Raw genomic sequence first — 15,138 nt, forward strand, 5'->3', positions numbered from 1 at the left:
GTTTGCGCGACCTTATTGCGATGATTATAGACGCGTCGCCCAACAACTCACTGTGGTTTTGTTTACCACCAGGTCTCCGTAGACATTCTGCAATCGCCTATGAATATTTTTAATTCACTTGTTGTCCGACAAAAGAAATTCAATGACAGACCTCTGCTTGAAAGGCACCTCCGTTACAGATTCCATTTTGAAGGCTATGTATAGCGTTGCCACCTGTGGAACGTCACGAAAGTATAGGGGTTGAAACGGGAGTAATACACTATGTCTCACAGCCATTTACGCAGTTTCTCAACCGAAACTGGCCGAGAAAAAAATGTGTTGCATTACTTACTGAACTCTCTTCGTATCTGAGTCGTCAACATCAACTATTCAGCTTGTAAATGTTGTATTGTCTAATAAAGATGAACTACTAACATGAGTAGGAAGGTAAAGCTGTGAACTATTAAACTGTGCTGTAATGTATCAGTATTTATTCCCCCCAAAAAAAAATTATTACGCAAACTGACCACAAATGTTAACGAAATACCGATAGACACACACTCGCGTAATGCAACGTGAATGAATTTCGGAAAGCCCACTATTCAAACGGAAACTAATTATCCACAAGGACTGATCGAAAAACAATGTAGTGTGTTTGCTTTCAATTTATAGCTCAAAGCAATGCAAAAGAGGATATTCCCTCTTATCTGTAACCACTGAATTTATACCTGAAGTAATAATTAAACAAATACTTTCTTCAACCACTAAGAGCAGAATACAACGTCAAAACAAAATCTGTGCCTGCTGTTACCAACGGGGCTCTCCTCGCTATCATGTAGTCCACAAAATATCTCACTAAGGTACCAGGTCACTGTGCACTGCATTCAGTAAACGTCAGCCATTCACGACAGTAACCGCGACTCACCTTTATCCATCTGAAACCTACATCCGTGCAAGAAACGGAGTATTTATTGCTAATGGTTTGTAGTAATGGAATGTTATTGATTCAGTAGTTTTACGTACCAGGTCAGTGTCAACAACAGTGCACAAACTCGCGGCACTGCAGACTGCAACTAAGTTATGTAAGATAATAAATGAAATTATTTGAATAAAGCTAAATAATATAAAGAAAAGACCACGAATGTACGTGTATATGTAGTTATGCAGGTAGTCCTGCTGACTCAAAGAGCCCACGTGGGTTCTTAAAGCACTAAATACAAAGTAAGTTCTCGCAATGGGCAACGCAATTACGTGCTCTCAATAAACGACTTCTGGCAAGAAAATAAATTGTTTATAATGCAAGAGAGAACGATAAACCTGAACCCATAAAACAATGTATAGAGAAAAGTAGTATTCGGTCCTATAATCAGGTTCCACTTAATGAAAAGTGAGCAGAATGTGAACTTACGTTTGACAGCGCGGAAGGATACCATCACGAGCCTCACGATAACTGTACTAATATTTGGAATGTACTCTGGAGTAACCTATACATTGGCCCAGTAGTCACCACAAATAACTGAAAAGGTGTCAGCCATATTCTTCCTCATTTTAGAACCTCAGATACAGCTGCATCAACATCAGACAAAAATCAGAACCAACCAGATCGCTTCTCAAACAGAAAACCAGGAACATATTGGAGAAATCTCGTCCGAACAATATCACCTCATGACACCAAAATCATGAACCCGTTTTATTGGCTGATGACCTAAATTAGCCTCCAGACATACAAAATGCAACAGTGGAGACAGAGAGATTCCTCAGACTGTTTTTTTGGACTACTCAAAACTGATCTTAATGTAAACAAGCAAAGAATCCAAATATAAACTCGTCGTTGAAGAAAAGCAAAAACATTGTGAGCAAGTATGAAATTGCAAATTAACAGGCAAGGCCTTTGTTCTGAGGACGGAGATATGGAGCAAAATAGATGAAGGCCAGAAGCATTGTACAACTCGCCTTCGGGCTGTATGTGCCGAGGATGGTTGTCAGGGGTGGGAAAAACCCACTGTGGTTCAATAGTTGTGTCAGAAAGTTGCTACAAAAGGAAAGAAAACTTCATCAGAGATTTAAGCGAAGTCAAAGTCTAATTGAAAAACAGAAGCAGATCAAATGAAATTGAGCATAAGAAGAGTAATGGAAGAAGTATTCGATAATTTAGAAAAACAAATTTTATCGTCCAATTTGACAAAAACCTTTAAGAAGTTTTGGTCGTACATGAAGTGAATAATCGGATGGAAATTATCTATTCAGTAACTGAGTCATCATACTGGCAAAAAACAGAACATGATAAGGGAAATACAGCAATATTGAATTCAGTTTGTCAAAATTGGTTCAACGTGGAAGACTGTAACACGCCTCCACCTTTCAAATAACGCATAGTGCCAAAAAGACAGATACTAATGTAGTTCCTAGGTAATTAAAAGTCTAGAATCAGAATATACAATTTTATTCACCGGCAACCTATTTTGGTTATTTAAGCACCAACGTGTGCTGCCAGTATGGACTGAACGTAAATTAATACATAGGTAGTTACATGTCGCTTGCCAAGAGCTATCTCATAAGGTTTAACGTTGTGCTTCACCTCATGGAAGGCGCTTTCCCAATTAGATATGAGTGTATGGTGTCCCACAAGGTAAGCGACGTATACCTACCTAGGTACCTTCATTCCATACAAGCAGCACGCTTAAGTTTAAAAACGAAAACAGCTTACCAGTGAATAAAACTGAAAATTATGATTGTAGACTTTTAATTACCTGGTACACCGTACTAGGCTGTTCCACTGGTAGTATATCAGAGTTTATACTGACATGATGAAATTGGAAATAAACTACAATTGTCCAGTTCTGTATCTGTTAGATGTTATCCGAATTATATGTAATCAACTGATACTCTTCTAGTAGCAGGCCGTCGGAAAGTACCAATCGACTGGAGAAAAGCGCATGTAACAACTGTTTTCAAGAACCGCCGTCGGACAGATACACATAATTGCAGACATGTATCACTGACATCAACTTCTTGTAGGATTATGGAACATGTCTGATGCTCTGGCATTATGACGTTTCCGGAATTCACATTCGGTTTATGATCAAGAAAATATTTACAATAACTTAAAACAACATTACAAAATATTGGGGGAGTTCTTGCTAAAGTAGAACAAAAACCAAACAATGGTTCTTCAGTTTCTTTTCAAGGATGAGGTGACACTGTTCATCTGCTCCACCAGCATTTCCTATGAGTAAATCAATGATTGCCAATAGCAAGGACGCAAGCGATGTGCAACTTTAAAGAGTGGTGCCAAAGGGTGACGACAGGTGCGGCGACAGAGTCGTCAAGGGAAGGACAGATGACACTGAGTGTGCCGGCCTCTCAGCCGGATGCGTTAGGCAAACTGTTTCGATGAGGGGCAGATTCCGATTGAAGGCGTCCAGTACGATGGCGTGTGTCAAGTGGAAACTATGAGCACGATGACAGAAATGACAGAGATAGAATATGCTGAGGCTACAGTATGTACATCCTTCCATATTGTTCCAACTGGAAACTAATAAGAAATGTACTTGATAACGACCAAATGTAACGAAAAGTAATCTGGGCTTTATGCCAGGCGCACCTAGTAGTCCGTGCATTTGAAAAAAACCACTTCACAGGACTTTGTCTCCGACTTGCCTCTGCGCTCATTGCCTCACAGGACACTATCATCTTGGACATCGTCCATACACGATTATCCATGTGCGATGTCACTGATCACCTGCTAGAAATATTCCAGTGTGTCAATGAATAACAAACAGACTGAACTGAGCAGTTCAGACTCGCATTTCAATAAGATGTTTTGTATTTTGTTTATTAGACTCAAAAAAGTTCCAATGTTAATGGCTACCTTGGGTACACCAAGCAGATTTTCCATGTAAGTATAGCGCAATAGGCCATTGGCAGATCGTGAATGACATTATGGGACGGAATAATGAAAATGAACTATCACTGCACATGGAATTTATAGAATTCGAGATAACTATTGACTCCTGTTGAGCAAAATTTGTATGAACAATTCTTAAGAAAGAAGAAATTAATCCAATATTTGTTGGTATACTGAAGAATACGGTATACGCCAGAGATTCAAGATTCTCAATCCTTAACCTATGAAAACGAACAAGGAGTACGTGCTAATGACACAGAACTGTACCACCTTAGTTTTTCTGATGACATTGTACTGTATGCCTCTAGTCTAGATGTTAACTACAATAATTAATGTAGAAACTTGCTAAAATGTGGGAACTATGCCTTAATAATTAGTTAAAATTAAATTAAATTAAATTAATGTGTAATTAACACATAAAAAAGAATTGTACAGATTAACATTAAACTCAAAGAACCAGTTAATAATTTCTCTTCTGTTTACGTCAGTTAATAAAAAGTAATCGAAGAACAGCAAAAGAAATGAAAGAAAAGCAAAATTTCTGAAGTTATTTAGTTACGCTAAAGCGAAACAAAGATTGCAATGTGTCTGAAATGATAAGTTTAGAAGCACTGTATTTTGACTGTATGAGATATGGCCTTTTAACGGCAGATCGATTCAGAAAGCCTTCAAGAGTTAAAGGAATGGATTTTGAGAATTAATAGGATGGACTGCTACAGAAATAAAATTATAATGGAACAGACTGGAGAGGAAAAACTAATTATGATCGTTATGTAAGTATAACGTGCGGAACATGTGTCCAGACGAGAAGCATGGTCTTTGCCTCATTCCAAGACCTAAGGAAAGATTGGAATGACATCTGAAACGAAGGTGGATAGATAACATCATATAACATCCACGTGCAAGCTGAATATCGTAACTCAAGAAAAATTCTAAGAAGCCAACTTTACCCAGCACTGGACGCTAACTGATTGATGATGATGCTGACGAATTCTTCACGAATGTCTAATATGTTTATAGCAAATTACGAGTATATCAGAAATATGCATCTTACACACCCGCTTCTAAAAGTACCATGGAAACATTTTCACCACCACTCCATATGGGCTCGTCGTCATTGTGATGCTGTTCAACCTGACACTGACAGTTAAATGTACGAACGGATAGAGGAATCTATAAAGACTCATGTGTAATACACCTGTAATACTGAATTCTGTCATCATGCTGATGGCTCTGCGTGTACAACTGATGCAGTCAAAAAAGCGATATGAGATTCTAATTTTGTATTTACGTAGCTGATTTAGAAATCATAATATCTGCTCACTAGTGAAGCACTTACCGTCACCCGCCAGGTTAGCCGAGAGCGCTAATGGGCTGCTTCCTGGACTGGGGTAGGCGCGCCGGCCCCGGGTCGAACCCGGTCGCCGGATTAACAGCGAAAGCCAGTGTGCCGGCCAGCCTGGATGTGGTTTTTAGGCGGTTTTCCACATCCCTCTAGGTGAATACCGGGCTGGTCCCCACGTCCCGCCTCAGTTACACGACTCACAAACATTTGAAACACATCCGCACTTTTCCATGATTTACACTGGACGCAGACAGACGGAGTACTGTGATTCCGTCCCGGGGGGTACGGGGTGGCGGCAGGAAGGGCATCCGGCCATCCCTTCACATTAACATGCCACATCCGGTTTAACCACGCCAACCCCGTGCAAAATGAGGGACAAAGGCGCAAGCGATACATAGACAGATAGTCAAGCACTTACCGCCCTTGAACAGACGTAATTTAAGACCTTTTCCGTGTATAACAATAACAGTTTTGTCAAATCTGTCCATTTCCCACCATGTAAGGAAAAATTTACTCAGGAATCTAGGAAGCACGTAAAAGCGAATCTCATCTACACTGACGAGCCAAAACATTACGAGCACCTGCTTAACAGTTTGTTTGTCCGTCTTTGGAATGAAATACATAACTGATTCTGCGAATCAGGGATTCGACACTTGTTGGCAGGTTTGTGGAGGTATGCAGCATGAGACGTCTACGCACAGTAACTCGTGTAAATAACAGGCCGCTGATTTGCGAAAGCTGTGATGGCGCCCGATACCGACCTAGATGGGTTCCGTAGAATTTACATCAGGCGAAGTTGGTCGCCGAGACATCAGCATGAACTCACTACAATGCTACTCAAATTACTGTAGCACGGTTCTGGTTCCAAGACACGGACAGTTACACTGCTGACAGATGACATGCCGTCGGGGAAAATGTCAGGCATGAAGGGATGCAGGTGGTTCGCAGCTGTCAGCATGTCTTCGATTACTACCATAGGTTCAATGCAAGGGCAGGGGAACGTCTACCATAGCATAATGCTGATCCCACCAGCCTGCGTCCGTGTCGCGGTGAACGTTTCGAGCCGCAGTTCACCTCGATGACGGCGTTTGTGGAGACGACCGTCGACCTAGTGTAGCAAAAATGTGATTCACCCGAAGAGCCGACACGTCCACATTGACCAACGGTCGAATCTCGATGGTCCCGTGCCCACTGCAACCATAATTGACGATGTCGTTGGGTCAACTTGTGAACACGTAGGGGTGATCTGCTGCGGAGCTCCATGTTCAACAATGTACGGTGTGCGCTGAAACACTTGTGCGGGCGCCAGCATTGTGCTCTTTCGGCAGAGATGCCACAGATTACCATCTATCCTCCTTTATAGAGCATACAAGTCTCTGAACCCCACGTTCTGTGAAGAGCCGTGGACATCTTACCATCAAGCGCCTAGTGATAGTTTCACTGTCATTCTACCTCTTTCCATAGATGCTCATGACAGTAGCACGTCAACATTCGACAAGCTTCGCCGATTCAGAGAAACTCGTGCACAGTCTCTGTGTAATAGTAAGTTGGTCTTTGTAAAAGTCACTTATGTCAGTGGATTTCCCCTTTTTCCGCCCATGTCTTAGCTAGGGTGGTCCTCCGTCCGTGTCTGTTTCGTTTACATACTTTTGTTATCCCTTCACGTGCCCGCAACGCCACCAGATGGCATCCAACGTCGCAATGGGCAGTGGTCATAATATTTTGATTTATCGGTGTAAGAGAGACATTTGTCGTAACTGGTACGTTTCATATCGTATATCTGAGCATTAATACATCTTTTCTCCTCTCATCATCGTTCCCTATTTTCTCAGAATTTCTTCCTGAACTTCTATACAATCATGTGGTGGCGTTGTAACACCCCCTTGCTTCCCGGGATTCGTGAAATTACTAGTTGACAATGACCGTGAAGTATGAATTTTGACCCGTGTCGGGATAAGGCATCCGAATCCGAAGTAAATAATGATTATTCCGCGGGAAACAGGTGACGTTATAACTTGATCGTTCTTGAATAAGTAATTTCATCCAATAACGATCGGTAAATGAAATAATGGAAATAATTTGGAAATAAATTTTGCCAGTGGAAATTTTGCCGAAAGAAATGATTGAGTTGTAAAAGCAATAAAGAAAACGGTCGCCAGCTCAACTGATGAGCGACAGTACTGTTAAGTACGTGAATAATTGTGTCAAAAGTAAAGTTTACCTGTTTGTAGCGCAGCAGGTGGAACGGGAACTTTTACGTAAGTGCTGTGTCAGGCTCAGTAGTCATATAAAACAATGTCATAACAATCTAATTACACTTAAACATTAATGGTTAACTTTCAATAAGTCTTTTGATAGTTACTTTGTTCATAATTTGTCAGCTAACAACACAGATAATTATCTATCGAGATTTCGAACAATAGACTGACATTCTGTCTTTAAAATTAGGTGCTTTGCACAGTTTAATCCGCTGATAATAAAATATATTGCCAATAATTGATTAACTATGTTTTGAATGATAATAATTCATTAATTGGGGGATTGTCAGGTGGAATAAGCTTTATAGTTTCATGAAATGTCCTTGAACTAACTTCAGCTGAATACGCATTGAAATAAATCTTAATAATCAAATTTATTACTTCAGTCTATTATTAAGTTACAACGGTTGGCGTAAGCTTATTAAGTGCGACAATTAACTACGATAACCAGTCGGAAATTTACTCTTCACCGTCTATGCAAATAATTTGATAATTAACATATTTTCTCTTGATAATGGCGTGACACACTCGGTTCAATAAGGTAAGGATCGGAAAGAACCTACTTGGTGTTGTTGTCGGGTGGAATGTAATTGCAACACTTCGATTATAAAGTGCTTGTTATTAATTGTTCAACTTCAGAGAAAAGCACAGTCACTGGCAAGCCTTCTACAATTTTACCCTACGAAAATTTCGTAAATCTTACTTCCCTCGTTGTCGGTGGATCGACGGAAGTCCACGGCAGCCACACAATGTGGCGGTGCGCTTTTACTGTTGCGACTTGGGCCCACAGTGCGCTTCACATTTAAGCCCTCGTTTCTTTAGCACTGTGCCCATTAATCCATAATAACTTGCCTGGCCATGCTTCCAGATATGCCGACCATTACTTTCCCGTCGTGCTTAGATCCACACACTAGCCGTTAGATGTAACACAGCTAGGAATAGCAGCACTCGACTGTACGTCTTACTCCGAGCACGGCGTCACTGCTACTACTGCCCGCTGGCGCGCTCCCGCGCCCAGCGGCACGACGAAACAGTCTCTCTGACTTCAACGTTAACTAAATATGCCCTGACTTGCCAGTGTTAAATATTACATAATTTAAACATAGTATTTACTATACATATTTACACTGGTCAATATATCGTATACAAACAGTTTCATGTGTTCAGTAAGCGAAAAAAATTCATAGCAAGATTGCGTTGTAGCGTCACAGCATTCTTAATTCTTAATTTTGTCTTAAGGTGACTTTTATTTTCACATCTGATCTTTCGCTGACTTTGCCATCTATTAAACTATTGCCTTCCGCTGTTATGACTACAGTGGTACAATGATTTTTTTACTTAACATACACGTTTTGTTAGGTATAGACTTATAGTTTAATATTTTATTGTGGCTGACTTTACTGTAACTGGTATTAGTATTATAACTAGTTTAGTATTATGACTATTCTCAATACTGCAGATCTACCTTGTGCTCTGCGGAATTTTGGCCATGGTCCTAGTGGTGAACTACGTTCTCATCATACCGATGGTCATAGTCGGTGGAGTATTCATTTTTGTGGCTAGACTTTTCATGTCTACTGGGAGAAGTGTGAAGAGACTTGAAGGCATCCGTAAGTATACATGGGTGTTTATACACAATCAACGATCTTGAAATTTATATTGTTCGAAGCAACCACAAGAAATTGTCTTACGAGTTTATTTATTTATATTCATGTCTTGTTAATTGTATTAGGACTGAAGGATAATTACAGGAAATAAAATTTGCGACATGTGTTACCTAAGCTAAAGACTTTGTGGTATGTTTTGTCCCTGCCATTTTTTTCTTTCGCGTTGTTTCAGGTAGAAGTCCCGTATTTTCTCATCTTTCCGACACGCTCAACGGATTGGCAACAATAAGGGCATCAGGTATCCAAGATGTAGTTAGGAAGGAATTCGATGGGCACCAGGTGGGTAGCTGTTGTGGTAGATGAAGTCTTATCAGTTTATTTCTTTGGTGTTAGGTATAGCGTCTTTCAGTAAATAAGACCCCACAATTTCTTTTCAGTACGTATTTACTCTTAAGAGACAGATTTTGGTGAAAATATCGATCAACATTTCTTTTACATGTGCTATTTTTCTACATAGCCTCCATCACGTTCTACAGCCTTACGCTATCGTTATGTGAGAGCATCTGTTGGGGAAGCTGTTACCCTGTGCTCGTGGCCATGTTTTCACACCATTATTTACGCTCTCATCATCTTCAACGTATGTACGACGAACCAATTCGAAGTTTAAACGGAAGCAGCACATTGAATGACCAATCAAAATTGTCTAATGACACTACATTACCATCAACTCTGACAACGTCATAGCTATGAGGAATGCTCTTTCAAAAAGAAAAATGCACAGTTGATTATACTCGGGGCTACAGGCTGCTATGACCTGATACAACCCTATGTGACTTTGTTTTGTGGGCACTTACCTGATACCATCTAAGACACATCGTCGTGAAGCTCTATCATAGGTAACGGAATCAGCAATGCATGAAACCCCCTACCCAACCCCTCCGCTTCTCTGGCTGTGGCAAGGACAACTCCAGAAAACGACTTCAACAGTATCCTCAATAATGACCTCCAATTGATTGAACGTAACTTTCACAATGACTGAAGAACCGCATTTTGTATGCTTCGCTCTGGATGCTAGAATCCTTGATTAATTTTATATCCTCGATTAATTTTATATCTCTCTTATCCCTCATTCATACGCAAATTGATAATCTTTCGATGTTACTAACAAGCAGTACCATCTATAGGTGCTAAATGAAAAATACGAAACACTGTGTTTTGAGAGTAGTTGGCGTCGTTCATTATTCTGCGACCGTGAATTTCAAATATTTCAAGCGCCCCAATCTTGTTCCCACTGTTGCATCGGACATCGTGATTAAGAATAAAAGCAGGTACTATATAATTACTACAATTTATAGTGATCTCGATGACATACAGATCACGTCCAAGCCGGCTAATTCTGATCATAAAAGGAACTCACCGACACTTCCAAAGTATGAGCTGTTAAACACAGATATAGAACAGGTGTCAGGGAGGTGAAGAATCACAATGCAATGTGTCTTTGATCGTAGTAACTATTTCTCAAAATGAAAACTAACATAATTACACAAATACATACAGAGGCTTGTAGGAGAACGGGTAACGAAGGAAGGAACAAGAGAATTTACCAAAACAGGAAAAGAGATATTTCTAAAGTTATCAATATTCAAAGCTTACACACTATGCAAATCCCTTTCTATCATAAAAGAAAATATACGTCACAAAAGGGACTTTTGTCTCTGCACCGTCCCCACAAACGAAGCATGGAAATGGTCACATTTTCGTGCCGATATCAACTTTAGACGGGTTTCACTATTAAAGTGTCATGGGTCACAAATATTTAGCAAGAGGGATGATTTACAAACACTTGTTAATTGCAAATGTCACATTCACGTACTTACAAATCTGTATCAATTTATTACTCTCAGCAGCTTAAGGGTACAGGGTACTTTCCCAGCTCAGTATTATGTAAAAATCAACACCTATTTCTTTCAGGCACTGTTTATAATGTATATGTTTTACAGATTTTTTTGTTGATATCAGGTACTGCAGCACACTTTCCAAACAAATTAGAAGTATTTTGAATATTTTTGAACCTGCTTAGGGTTATTAAAAAAAATACAAAGAAACTGATGCAATTTTTTTCCACAATGCTTCCTCAAATTGAAGTACAATTTGATCCAATGTTATACATTTGAAGGAGACCAATTTTTGCCAGATATGCATGACTTGATGCTGAGGTACTAGACCTATTTAATTCCACCTATTATGTACATTACAAGAATTAAAAAATATCACATCTCACATTTTAATTTTTATAATTTTTTCCTAATAAAATGTTATTTTTCCTATAATTTAGTTGATTCTGCATCATTGGTCTACTTCTACTACATAAGTATGTATTATTGCAAGTTACAGAAAAAAAATTATGGCAATGTTTTATGAACTGTAGGAAATATTTGTACCTGATATCTGAAAAATAAAACTTGCAGGAAATTGCGAATGAAGATATGAGTCCAATTAAACTGTGCCTCAGAACATTCCTGAAGCATAGTCTTCATCCTGCAGCACTTCTTCATGTTCAAGCTTCCTCTTCGCATTCCTTTTAGCACTTATTGCTACTTTGGTAACTTGAAGAGCAAACCTTGTTGTCTGTCACACGCAAGCAATTGATCTTCCATATTAGAGCCACATTTTATGCCTAAATTTCTCAGGACTTCCAAACTTTCTATCACTCCTTGACTGAAACATATCACTGCATCTAGTATACCAACTTTAATGTCTTTAGACCCACAAAAATATTCTTGGGTAATCTTTCCCATATGAAATGGTTGAACTTTACTTTCGTATTCTGAGTACCCCCATGAAGACATTTACTTAGCAAGGGTCACTCAGGTCTCTAAAAACTGGTTTTATTTCATTCATAACAGGCTCAGAAAACGAATGCTTATTATGGTATATTTGACCACTTTCTTTTGCTTTTTGGCAATCACACCAAGAACCTACTCTTTTAGGGCAAAGTCCGTGAACAGGGTGGTCATCTGTGGAAACTTATGAAAGCAGAAAGTATATGGCCAATACAGCTTTCCTCATTGCTGTAACACCATTCAGAGGTGCAGTTCGTTTAATTTCCAGTCCATAATAACTCTGAAGAAGGTCTATTTCAGTTTCTGTCAATCTGCCTCGGCCAGACAGAGATTTTCCATCAGATAGCAACTTTCCTTTCATTCCGCTTCGTAGCTTCCTCAATCTACCACCCATCCTCTTCTGAACATGCCTACAACACTCCATTTTGTTACCAAGGTGTCACCATAAACATCTTTTTGAAATAATACTGGTTTGTGTAACAGAAATAACCCTATAATGTATATACCAATATAATCAGAAAAGACTACAGAATTTAATAAAATCATAAAAAATTTCGAATTTCGCACCATTTATAAGTACCCTGTATCCTTAACTAACTACTGCCCCACCAACATGGAAGGGGCCAGCAGAAAAACCACGAGAATAAAAACTGTGGCGAGACCTTCAGACCTCACGCAGCTCGTACAAATGTTCACCTGTGGGCTAAACCGGTTCATGGAAATGTTAAACTGTGGGCCAAATCAGTTCAAGCAAATGTGTGATTGTGGGCTAAAGCCAAGTCTTTTACAATGTGCTTCGTCAACGCACATACTGTACATATATACGAGAAGCGTTTCCTAAGTTATGCAACACTTTTATCTCGATTAATTTCGGTTGAAAAATGCAGAATTTATTGTGGAAGATCGATGAATATTCTCGCTTCGGCTAATATAGTTTCATCAAGGTGTCTGCGTTATAAGTGGCCTTCAAAATAGGGTATGTAATGGAGGTGTGTTCCAAGCAGAGAGCTGTCATTGAGTTTCTTTCGGCAGAAAATCAGAGCATCGTAGATATTCATAGGCGCTTGCAGAACGTCTACGAAGACCTAGTTGTGTCAAATACCTCGCTGCGCAACTGGACATCTACTTTGGTAATGCTGACACACTCGTCCACCAGTTGGGTACTCATAGAATTGTGTCCGCTGGGTTCTACGTCGCCTAACAGGAGATCATAAAGAGCAACGGATGAGCATCTGTTTGGTCCGATGAAGAATGCTCCGCAGGAAGCGGTACGTGGATGATGGGGAGGTTATTGTTGCAGCCAGACGTTGGTTCAGACGTCGACCAGTAGAGTGATAACATCCGGGCTTGTAGGCCTTCGTAGTAAGGTGGCGTAACGCCGTGGTATTGAATGGAGATTATGCTGAAAAATAGGATTTAGTAACTAAAACAGTAGGGAATAATATGGTGCATTGTAATCGTGAATGAAACTACCCTCCTTTCAGGAACAAATGTGTTGCATTACTTACTGAACACCCCCCGATTATACATAATATGAAAATTAAAGTTTCGCCACATTTAGTTTTTCAACTTCAGCAAAAGCTTTTAAATTTTCAAAACCGATGACAGCCACAAAACTGTCGTAGGTAAAAAGCTTTGTTATCCATTTAGTTTCTACGAACTAAAACTAAATGACACTAGGGAACAAATTATGTGATGTTCATTATAGATTCTCCCTTTAAAGTCGTTTTAGATAAAACGTTCTTCTATTTATGTTAGTTTTAATGGAAGTTTCAGCTGAAAGGGACTGGCGGTGGTTGCGTTGTCAACGGTGGACAGGACACGGAGAACTGCAGACTCGGTTGCACAACGGCCCAGGATCCGTTGTCGGAATCCAGGACCTTCCAGGAAAGGTTTTCGGAGCCAGGGGACAGGGTATCTCGAGGTCACTCAGTATAGGGATCCAGGACGTCATGATGATGGCCGCATTTTGCGGATTAATGAAAGGATAGACAGACAGGAGTTAGAATAGCTGTACACACGAGATACAGGAGTATGCAGAAGGAAAAGTTCACTTCAGGTTACAGTTAATCTGTTTCCTCTAATTGTTTCCAAGCATGATGATTTTATATCAAAATTTGTTGGTAAATCTCGTGAATTTAACAAGTGGCTGAAGTATCATTTTATGACCCTGACAGTTATAACTTTAGCACTACTTATTTTGGGAAACCCGTAGACAGTTTCAGTACGTCCTTATTATTACTGACCAGTCTATCATGAACACAGCACACAGTGTCCCAGTTTTTAAATTTCTTTTATTTGTTCGTTGAACGCTAAGGAAGTACACGTTTACACGAGGACACCGACAACAATTAAATTCAAACCTCCACACAAGGTGGCTCAGAGTCCAGGCTGCGCCACGCTATAAAAGCGACCGGCTCCTATATATTCAGTGTTGATCTGCTAAGTATTCCGAACTTGTTTGTGTCATCACCGACTTCGCATCGTTCGCTGTCACTTTTTGCGAATTTAATCACTGACTCTCTCCCACAACATACCAGCAGTGGTAACTGAAACACACTTTCATTGCCAACTAGCTTTTCCAGCAGGCGATGCAGCTATTTCGCATCATTACCTACCCCTGTGTCACCTTTTGCTCGCTTTCAGTAACAGGCTGAATGCGCATAGCGCAGTTCATTATTTAGACTGGGTCAATTAAATTTTTTCTCTTCCTCACTTTACTCATAGTAAATTATACATGGTCAGGCCTCACCCATGAGTAATATAACCGCCAATCAATTAGAAATTTTGATTTATATTTATTCAATCATTTATAATTTTCTTTTCTCGGCCTCTGAGAGCATATGATCAACTAATGTCACTGATTCATTTACTAAGGAGTAACTCAGCAACTTTCAATATGTGAAACAGCATATCACAAACACCAGAACGTGGAAACGACACCAAAAAAGAAAATAAATAAATGCTCATCTCGAAATATTTCCTAGTAGATTCCATTGACTTGGAACCTGTACATCTCTTATTTGAATATCTACTTATAAAAATAAGTATAAACTTTAAACAAAATTACTGTAATAGGCAATTACCACCAAGTGCTTTAAAGCCCCAACCCTTTTCTTTCACTCAAAAAAATACCAGATGGTTAATCCGTTATTGTTCAGATGTGTTACTATTCATTTCTAACCTACAAAAATATCCA

At 39.6% G+C, this 15,138-nt stretch overlaps 1 protein-coding gene across 1 annotated transcript in view; it reads left to right on the forward strand.

Annotated features, from left to right (window-relative positions):
* LOC124594075 (ATP-binding cassette sub-family C member 4-like) overlaps positions 1-15,138 on the forward strand; it is a 282,274-nt gene that overhangs the window by 219,267 nt on the left and 47,869 nt on the right. Inside the window, exons 16-17 of the mRNA XM_047132426.1 lie at positions 8,949-9,099; positions 9,329-9,435. Of these exons, the coding sequence (XP_046988382.1) occupies positions 8,949-9,099; positions 9,329-9,435 (258 nt within the window). The remainder of the gene's footprint in view (positions 1-8,948; positions 9,100-9,328; positions 9,436-15,138) is intronic.

This window comes from Schistocerca americana, chromosome 2 (assembly GCF_021461395.2).
Source record: "Schistocerca americana isolate TAMUIC-IGC-003095 chromosome 2, iqSchAmer2.1, whole genome shotgun sequence".
Lineage (NCBI taxonomy): Eukaryota > Metazoa > Arthropoda > Insecta > Orthoptera > Acrididae > Schistocerca > Schistocerca americana.